The sequence below is a fragment of the Vigna angularis genome, chromosome 1 (genome assembly GCF_016808095.1).
Source record: "Vigna angularis cultivar LongXiaoDou No.4 chromosome 1, ASM1680809v1, whole genome shotgun sequence".
Taxonomy (NCBI): Eukaryota; Viridiplantae; Streptophyta; class Magnoliopsida; order Fabales; family Fabaceae; genus Vigna; species Vigna angularis.
In genome coordinates this window covers 15452041-15463278 of record NC_068970.1, presented here as the reverse complement: position 1 = coordinate 15463278, position 11238 = coordinate 15452041, and the positions used below count along the sequence as shown (strand labels likewise).

The 11238-nt window shown below is 29.1% G+C and overlaps 1 protein-coding gene across 1 annotated transcript; it reads right to left on the bottom strand.

Annotated features, from left to right (window-relative positions):
• Positions 1–4245: 4245 nt before the first annotated feature.
• LOC108323865 (putative glucuronosyltransferase PGSIP8) lies at positions 4246–11104 on the bottom strand. Its single transcript, XM_017556666.2, has 5 exons — positions 10543–11104; positions 6336–6594; positions 5489–5690; positions 5235–5382; positions 4246–5059 (listed from the first exon to the last, which is right to left on the bottom strand). Exons 1-5 carry the CDS (start codon positions 10839–10841, stop codon positions 4516–4518), a joined length of 1452 nt encoding a protein of 483 aa, XP_017412155.1. The 5' UTR covers positions 10842–11104; the 3' UTR covers positions 4246–4515.
• Positions 11105–11238: the final 134 nt, after the last annotated feature.

Here is an 11238-nt window from a genome sequence, read left to right as displayed (position 1 = left end):
GATCCATTGGAGGTGCATTCAGAATTTATAGGCTGTGAGTAATTAGTTCAGAACATAAGAGATAAATCATCGATTTCTTCTAACGGTCACTTTTACACCTTTTCTTTTCTGTTTAGAAAAATGCAGATAAAAATTATAAAATGTGAATATTGTTTTGGCTCTTCTAAGAACATTGTAGCTTCATATATATATATATATATAACATATTTTTACACCCATTTATTATTATTATTTATTACTTTTTACTCTCTTTTTCTTTACAAATTCTATTATATTAAATAATAGTTATTGGTGTCTAAGAGTAAGAGTGTGGGGTTTGCATCTGATAGTAAGATACGCATACGCATGGTGATGGAAGTACAGTGTTTCACATAATTTAAGGTCCAACTATTTACCCGTGATTCTTCATAAATTGGAATATGTAGCCACGTGTTCATTCATTTCATGGGATCAACATTATCGTCTAAATTCAAACAATTGCCTATTAGTTTGTTTTTTAAAATATTTTTCTCTTAACTTTAATTAGTTAATATAATTCAAGATACTATAGTTTTAAATTTTTATAATAAATAATTAAATAAAAGGATGACAGTTGTTTTAGTTTGAAGAAGAAATATTTCTTTTTTGTTTTAATTTTTCTCTGAACTAATCGCTTTTTATGTGGCAATACAAATAATACATTTATTAAGAGTTGAGTTATCTTAGGAATTCTTTTAAAAAGTGAGATATTTACTATTCTCAATATTTGTAAGCAAATCTTAAACTGCGTTTAGAATTGGTATAGATTAATGTTATATCGATTTGTTGAATTTAAAACAAATCAAATATATAGTTTATTCTTTTAAACTAACTAAAGAATTTTTTTCGTTTCTATTTTTAATGACATAATTATGCGTTGTTTTCTTAGTAATTTTTTTTATAAATCTTTCTATTAATTAATGAAAATGTTAAATAAAACATATAAATGTAAAACGTTTTCAATATTCATTCGCAATACATAATAAAAGTAAGAAAAATTATTATAAAGGATTTAGAAATGTTATACATAAACTTTTTTAAATTTCATTACTTTATATATTACAAAATTATTATATTTTGTATTTGTTGTTTTAAAATTTAAAAATGATATTATTAATTCTTATTAATCATGTACTTGTTTTTCTCAGTAAAGAAATGACAAAAGGACAGAAACCAAATCAGTAAATCAGAAATCTTATTGGAAAAAATAACACGAATCACATATTAATTAGAGAAAATGAAAATAACATATATATAAAGATTATTTTATGCGAAGTTAAATGAAGTCGAAACGGTTACTCTGTATTAATTATATTTATAGAATGTATCTTAAACATATGATTGATGTTGGCATTGGCATGGAAGTGTGGTAAAGCATATGTGTTTTTGTGGCTCAAACGGTCATTTGAAGTGGGGTGTGTGTGGATGACACATGATGGTCCCAGCATGATGAATAGTATTTTGTATCATACCATAAAACCTAAACAACTCATCTACATAACTTTTTATCTTTCTCTACCAAACAGACACACAAGTTGGCCCCCACCCAACATTTTTTTTCGAACGTTATTGCAACTTCGAAAATCAACACTGACTAACATCCTCGGTTTCAGGCTATTCAGATTAAAATTTTCATCTAAAACACAAATCGGTATCAGAAGTCAATGACATTTCATAGATTTACTAGACGAAGAATTAAAAAAGGGGAGAAAAAAAAGAGAAAAAAGAAGTCAGAGAACACCGGCTGAATAAGCAGTAAAATCTTATTCACAGTTGAAAAGTGATATTAATAATGCCTTTTCGCTGTTACCAACATACAGCGTTCTTAAACTATAACTAAAATTTTAGATTGTGACATTCTAAAACAAAATACTGCTAGGTTTTAACTTCAAACAACTCATCAAGTCATCACCATTGCATGTGTTCATAATTTATTTTCTTGATGTTTCTCGTAAATATAAATGTTAATAGGTTTGTATCTTTGTGGAGATAAGAAGCAAGTGTGATCATAATGTTTCATAAATACTCAATCACCATTATAAAGATATAATTATTAATTTATTTACAAAATATCTTTTATTTAATTATTGATTTATTTAAGCTAACTCCAAACTTTCTATTCTTCTAGTGACGATTTGTCCAAATATACTATAGCAAAGCTAATGAAATTACAGATTTAGAAAATCACCATATAAAGACATGATAAAGAATGTTTTATTTCGAAAGATAGTGTATATATATATATATATATATATATATATATATATATATATATATATATATATATATATATATATAATATGTTTTCTTTTAGTAAATACCTTAAATGTCTTTAGGTTATATAGTAATGGTATATGTATCCATGTATGTGTCTATATTTTTTTGTATAGTTTTTTTTTTGAAGTAACAGAATCGGACTCACTTGTTTTTGAAATGTCTTTTTTCTTCTAAAAGTACGCAAGTTTGTTAGTTTAAATTCACACAAAATTTGTATTCCGTTTTATTCTATATTCAACAAAATTTGTGTTACTTATTCTATATTCAAAAAAATTGATATGAATTTAGTACGAAAACCAAAATATTCACAATTTTACATTTTCAGTGATTAAAAATATTCCTTTATAAAAACAAATGTAAAAATGTCATATTTTTTTAGAAATTGAAAACATATCTAGAGTTCGAGGGTTGCTCCCTCCACTACCACGACATGCTCCCTACACCTCCTCAAATTCTTTTATTTTCAAAATTATCCTTAAGTTAATGGTTAACACTTTTTTACTTTTACCACGAATTTTTAATTTATTTTCCAAACCCTAATTTTACCTTATTCATATTTTCTGAACGCAACAACTGCACCCCTCTCCCATATCAACTCAATAGTCTTCTACCTAGTTGTTGATGAAGTACATAAAACTATCATGTATTCGATTATACCTAATAATTACTATTGAATTTTAGTTAATTAATCTTTTAAATTTGAATGATGAAAATAAAATTAATAATAAAAACCTATTAATCATTTAAAATAATTTAAATTTTGTGTTCACATATTTCTATTTTTTATTTAAACCTATAAAATTGAATTTATTTTGTAAGAGATTAAATTTTTAGAATTTATATTTTGTTGCAATTCATTTAAATTTAATTTCTAAAAAAGTTAAGTTTATATTTTATTTTTTTAAAATTAAAAATATAAAATATATATGTGGATATCCAATGATATAAAAAAATATACTACAATATTTTTTCAGATACTCAATCGATAACATAATGACTAACGAATCTGTCAAATTAGATATAACTAAGTAGAAGAAGATTGAGTTGACATGGGGTGAGGGTGCGGCTGCTGCAGGAATATGAATGAAGTAAAATTAGAGTTTGAGAAATAAATTAAAAATTCGTGGTAAAAGTAAAAAAATATAAACCTTTAACCTAATGATAATTTTGAAAATAAGAGAATTTGAGATGCAGAGAGCATGCACTGGTGGTGGAGGGAGCAACACTCCTAGAGTTCTTAAGTCAAACTCGATCCAAATGCCAAGCTGTAATTTTAAAGTTTAGGCCCATTTATTTCTTCATGCTATAACTGGACCCATCTTTGGGCTCCCTCGGCCTGTAGAACTTTTTTTTTATCTCAGTTATTGGGCAAATTTCTTTTTTATATATATATATATACTTTTCCAAACATTAATTAAATCAGTAATTTTTGAGACATGAAAAAATAATTTTTAAATAATAAGTAAACAATATATTTTTAAAGGCTTAATATGAGAATGGTGCTCATCAATTTCACATGCTAAAGAACATTTATCTTGATTATAATATACACTGTACGGATATTATTAACAGTAAATTTTAAAAAAGGTATTAAATATTTTATAATTATTATACTTGTATAAAAGAAACGTAATAAAATTCTATAAAACATATTTTAAAATATAAATAATAGTTGAAAAAAAAAATACGATGATGTGTAATTATATTTTGTCCAAAATATTATTATTTATATAATAAAAATTATAAAAGAGAAATAAAATATTCATTTAAAATTGTTATTATCCATCTCCCAAGTTACCTCTCTCGTCAACATGATGAGAACTTGTGTGACATGAGGTGTGCACATGAAATTTGAATTCTGATTGAAACATACTAAAGTAACTCCTAAGATTATGTTCTCTCCCACTATATTATGTTGCTCTCTAAGTTATATGTAATATGAACAAGAGATTGAGTAAATGTTAAAAATTTGATTACACGAACCAACAGTGCAATTGTTACAGTATGAGAAAAATAGCAAAACAATCTTTATATACACACACTAGCTGCCGCTGGTAGTAAGTGCAACATGACCTTCTGCCTCCAAAAGAATAGAATGCATATAATTTCAACCATAACAAACATCTTGATGGAGCTGAATCCATGGCACTTTCTCCCCTTTAATTTTTCATTGAACTTTCATCTATGTCCCAAGCATTGTAGCATGACCAATTTGACAGTTCAATATAACTTGTTAAACCAAGAAGGGGGCGAAGATTCTCCTCCTATTCTTGGCAGAAAAGCTTCCCTTTCTAGGGACTGGTGAAGCCCTATCATTATCCTAGTCATAGATGCCCACACAAATGGTGCAGCACAGAATGCATAACCAAAAACGCACAATGCTCTCACTACCCCATCTGAATACCAAGGAAAAGCCATGACCATCAAGACACCAACAATTCCAAACCAAGGCATCAAAACTGGCAACATGGGAAGCAGAAAGGCATTGATTGCAACTGAGCACAATGCAAAGACACCAAGCAAGTAGATTGGCCATCCTAACAAAGGATGAACTGTGTGAGGAATAATGAAGAAGGGTGTCGTGTAAGCAGCAAGGATGCTCCACAATGCCACCAATTTCAGAGTGTTCTGCACCAAGCTGATGCTCTTGTCAGAGCGCCTATAGCACAACTTTGAGAGGCTTGGCCTTGCAAAACGTGTCATTGCTATTATGCCCAAATATATTGCTGATTGAATAAGTATCACCGCCATCTCCGCACCATAACTGCTCTAAATAATACGCCAATTGTTACGATGGTTCATATTTGAGTGGAATGTTATCATTAAAATAAGCTCAAATGATGTGCAAGAAATCAAAGTGGTCCTAGAAAAAATGTAAAAAAGAAAAGGAACAGAATCATCTATGAAGTCTGAAAATTTGAAATGAAATCCAATCTTACCCCAAAGTTTGACGACGTTTATCATGCCACTGGATGCCCAATGGCAGGACAGGCCAGGACCACCAATACCATGGCTTCAACCATGGTGCCCCTGGGAATGTGATCACACTGTTTGGTCCACAGGGTATGCTCCAGCGAAGTTTAAGATCTGAACATGTAAGAAATGGTATTAGCATGCATCAAGTTTTCAGGAGTGAAGTTTCAAAAAGTAAACGATGAACATTCCTTTTTGTTTGTAATATATACATACTTACAATAGTAAGAAGCATCCATCTGATAACCTAAAGGAAGCCTATATGTTCCATCAAGCCTGGTCCCATTAGATGGTGGATAAAACATTGGCTTATCAAGCAACTCTGGGAAATAGCTAGCTATGAAACCCTGGTCTGCACCATCAGGATTTTCTCTCCCATTTTCTAATTCATGAACCATGTCCTTGAACACGGCCATTGATGGCTGCAAATATCAAACAGTACAACACAGATAATCTTAGATGATCATTTTTTTCACATAAATAACGTTTTGAGTTAAGACTAGCATACAGTACACTTAACTTATTGGATCCACCACAGATATTCCCTAACTGACATGTGATCTATTAAATTTAAATGCTTTCAAATGAGCCTAATCAATCTAGACTTAAATAATTTGACAACCTAAGAAACAAAGGTGATTTTTTTATTGCATCAACAAAATGTATGTAATGCTTCTTAACCAGAGCTCTAAAGATAGTCAATAAAAAAATCTAAATGATTAAGATTAGTTTGGAGGTGGTAATACACACTCTTGAGAAAACTAATCGTACAACTTGTTATTATACCTTTTTTGTCCTAACAAAACTATGCTATTAAACATAAAAACACTATTAAAAAATTAGTTAAGATTTGAGTAATTTTATAGACGGTCGTGTAATGAGACTATAATGATAATTTATAAAGTGATTATGATAGAAATTGATAAATTTATCATACATACTAGTATTAATGTAAAAAGAAACTATAACGCTCTTTTATGGCATCTATATACAGTTAAAAAAAAATGTGGGAATAATTATGGAAAGTTTGGAGTTATATCGCAGTTTCGTAGATGGTGAAATTGTACCTGCAGGACGAAAAGGCCCGTGTGGAACACACAAGGATTGATAAAGACCGCACAGAACTGTCCACATTGAAACAACTCGTCCGTGTTGTGAAGGAAGAGGTTGTCTGCGTCCAACATCACAACCCTGTCATACTCCACTAAGCTCCACGCGTACAGTTTGTTCAACGATAACTTGAATCTCTTGTCAAAATTGTCTTGATGCTTATATGGGTTCTCCAGATTTTCCACTCTCACTACTTTCGCACCATCTTCCTTTTCACTGGACAACACACCAATAACAAACAACCCTCAGTTATTGTTCATACACACAAAAACTATCTTCCTCATTTATTTTAAGCCTCCAATATTTATTTCTACATGATCGTAGGGACCACTACACACCACCGTCTAAAACCCTAGCCATCAGTTTCATGTAGCACAACTCTAATTTTTAATGCCAGTTATCTTCAAGCAACTGTACTCATCATAATTATGGAATATAATAAGAATATCTATTGTGAATAGTAGTATATCAAGCTTAACGTTTTATTCATTTGAGGCTTACCAAGTAACATCATTTTTTTCATTATGGCATTGTTATCTTTTTTCTTGGAAGCTATAAGTGGCCACTGGGGAATTGACCCAACCAACGAGATACTTCAATTTTAGAATTGATAAATCCAAATTAATTGGATCCGCTCAAATATCTCTCTAATATCACTTGACTATTTAACACTAATATAAAAATATATTTATCTATTTTTAATACTTTATTTATATTTTCGTTTTAACTTTTGAGACATATTTTTTTTTTGTACTCCTCCCTTTTTACTATTTTTATTTTATAATTATTTAATACTCAACCCAATGAAACGAATACTACCTAAATAAATCAGCTTGAATGGACTTGGATTAAAAATTATCGAAGAATATAAATACTTGTAATTTTTATTTATTAAGATATCGATTTTTAACATGAACAAAATTACATGGGACAATGCAAAAACAAAGGAGGATCCTAAACTTAAAGGAGATAAAGTTATAAAATCAAACTCTCGTTTAAATTTTTAAGGTTGATGCGAATTTTCTGATACGTATTTTAAGAATACTAATTATAAATTGAAACTAATTTTTCATTAAAAAACATTAATAGAGAATATATTGGTGTGAACGACAAATACAATAATGCATGATTACATTAGTGATAATATTAAGAAATAGCCAAATTTTGTGCAATGAATTCCACTGCAAACGACGTGGCACGACCACGACACAATTAGAGAAAAAGAATACTATGACAAGAAGGGTGCTTTTGTTTTAACCATTGAAATGAACGATAAGTGATTGGTGCACCTATTTCTTTTAAAAACAAATGTCCTAAATGCTTTCCTCATAATTGTGCAAGACTAAATGACACATCTAACTTAAAATTCCATGATAAAGTAAACTTAAACAAGACAAATGAATTTTTAAGGATAAATAAATTATTTCAAACACATTGAAATGCAATATATCTGTAAATGCCTATTTAAGTGGACATTTCAAAACACCCAAATTATGGACAGTAAAATCCAAATACCTTTAATATGTAAAAATTTGAAAAAAGAAAAACACCTTAAAATAGTTTCTCTTAAAAAACAGAGCTTGTTAGAATCGACATAATAAATAGTACTGCTTTTACTATCAGTTTTGGTGACGTCAATTTTTTTTTAAGTAAAAAAAAATTTATTGATAAAAATGTTTATTATATATTTTTAATAAAAATAAGTTTCTCAATAGTTTTTAAAATATTTTTATGTACTTTGAATTAACTTTAACAAACTAATGTTAACAAAATTCAAAAACTATTTTCCTTTGCACCATGAGCAATTTAATATATTTATTATTTTTTATCATTATAAAATTAAATCTTAAATATTCAATGATTTAATTTTTAATACTATCATTTAAAATATCATTATAAAATTAAATCTTAAATATTTTATATTTTATTAATTACTACCATTTGAATACTCATTCTTCTACAAATATGCAACAGACAGACTTCACTTTTTAAAAATTTAAATATTAGCTTAATCTACTAAAATGAGTAGAACTTTGTAGATCAAAGATCGTCAGAGCCATTCTTGATTAAATAGTAATTAATTTTATTAAAAAAAAAATCTACTTTCTCCATCAGGGCTAAACGATATTTATTAATATGCCTATTTTAAAAAGATCAAATTAAGTTAAATTTTAAACATTCATTATAGTATTAGTTATTAAAGTTTTTAATTATAAAAATAAACTTGAATTCGGTATAAACCTAATTATTAATAAAAATAAAATTAGTAAACTGAAATTTGTTTCAGTATTATAGTTTATCATTAGTCATTTTAGTTAATACTGAAACAAAACAAAAAAAAAGTTTAGATTGATTAAAAAGTAAAAAGAAAAAAGTAATTGATTTGGTAAATAATGTAAAAGAAAATATGACAATTGGATTTGACATAAAATGCCATAAAACATGCTTCCTAAAATAAGTAAGAAATGAAAAATATTTTCTTTTCATTAAAAATAGTACTTGTATTTCTTTTCAAATAAATAAATATTAAATAGAGTGCCTTAAGTACTTTCCAATAAATGTATGATTAAAAAAAAGTTTATTACATTAACAAACAAAAACTTGCTCCCTCGTTTACACAATGAGTTTAAATTTCCTTAGCAGTTTTTCCTACTAAAATAAATAAGGCACTTTTGAAAATAAGTTAACTAGAATAACTTACTTTTTTTTTTTAATAAATATGGTACTTTAAGAGAAATTTAAACACAACTTTTTAAAAATAATACTTCAAACAAATGTATTTTGTTAAGACTAAAACTGCACGGTGTGATAGAAGGAGGAATTTTTGTTTTTCCAGAGAATTAATTTCTTCAAATAAAACATTAAATGTCCCTCTATAGATGCTGTACTAAAGTATTTATAATTTTCAACAAAACAAATGTGAACTATAACTCGTCAAAAGAAATGTCCGAAAATATTAATTACAAAAATTACGTATCACACTTTAATAATGTACATATGTTGTTAGGAAAATAATATATATATATATATATATATATATATATACACACACGTTATTTATCTCATATTTTTCTATTTCATATTTTTTATTAAATTAATTTTATTTCTCGAGAAACGGATAATTCTTTTAATAAAATAAAAATCTTTACAAAATATTGCAAAGTAAACAGCACAACAGACTAAGTTTAAATATAGTTTTTTAAACATGTTTTGATTATTTTTTATTTGCTTAAAAAGTTGCAGTAATTTATAACTGAAATTTCATTATAAGTAGATGATACCAAATAAAGAATGAAGAATGGGAGGCACATAAGTTTGATCTATTAAAGAAGAGAGTGTAAAGAAAAAAATTCAGTTATTTAGAAAAGCATTTGCCGACCGCAAGAAACAATGACCAAATAGGAACAAGACGCGAAAGAACCATCCCATTTCTCAAGGACGTTGATACAATCGTCAAACGCCCTTGAACTTCACGCGCAATCCCAAACACACAACACAACACAACAAATCACGTGTCATGTGACAACTTACAACTCCATGACAAAACAAGGGCAAACAATACCCTTATCTTGTCATTCCATTAAAAAAATCTCAGATATAATGAAATTGCTGATAGCTACTTTTTTTTCGTGAACGTTTTAAAAATATACCTATTTCTCTGTAAAAAATACTACGTTATATAAACCAGGTGAAAACACTTCTTACAAAAGACTAAGAAACAAATAATACCAAAAAGCACGGTTAGAAATAAAAGTCTGATGAACTTTTAACAAACAGTTGAAAGACGTGCACTAAAAATCTTATATTATGTTGAATAAGAAGGTTCATAAAAGATTTTAATGAAATCTTATATTTAGGAATTTGTATTATGTTAAAAAAAAGGTTTGGGATGCAGAAAGTGAGTGTGTGGAGCCAGGTTTTGGATTTTGAAGGGCTTTGGACGTGGACGTTCAGACCCTAAAAGCCATTATAACATTGTGCGCTGTCACTGTACTAGCTAGACTACACCGCAAACCCAATTGACGCTCCCAATTTCTCAACCCTACCCAAACCCATTTCATTTTCCACACCATTTCTTCAGTTGCAAGCAGAGCACAAGAAGACGCAGATAAAGTAAAACCAAAACTAAATAATTAAAAAACATTATTATTGAGTGGGACTTACAGAGCTCGAATCCAGCGAGGAGGGACATCGAGAGAAGCAATGACAACGCGATCGGCTTGAGCGTCGAGCGTGGCCAGCGATTTCAGGAGTACGCGTATAGCTACGTAGAATTCGTAGTCTCTGGGCGTACCTACGTACATCATGGTGGCGTACGCGTTCCTTCTGCTTTTCTCTGTCTCTTTCTCTTTCTCTCTCTCACAGGACACACACCACAATCCCGATAACAACACCGCCATCACCACCAACAATCTCATCAAACCTCCGTTACTTGAGCAACGCTTCTTCTTTCCCCACGCCATCCCCAAATTAGATAAACAGGTAAATTAACTCTCGATTGAAGGTGGTGGTGTGTGTTTATATAAGAACTGAAAAAGCTGTGCTGTAGTGGACCTCTTCGGTTCACTTTGAACGTGTTGAAAAGTGAGATGGCTGAATAGTCTTGGTCAGTTTGGGGGGCAAAAGAGGGAAAGAAGCTCTGTTATGTGTAGAGAGAAAGAAGGAGGAAGCAGCTTTTGAGTGGTACCTCTCACACACTCCTATCACACACACCGAACCAATCTTTTCTCTCTCCCTCATATATAATTATTAACTTCTAATGTCTTTATTAATATTTTAATGTCACTAAATAATAAGGTTATATCACCTTATAACATAATGTTTTTAATTATAAATTATCATTCTCAAGTTTCTGGTATC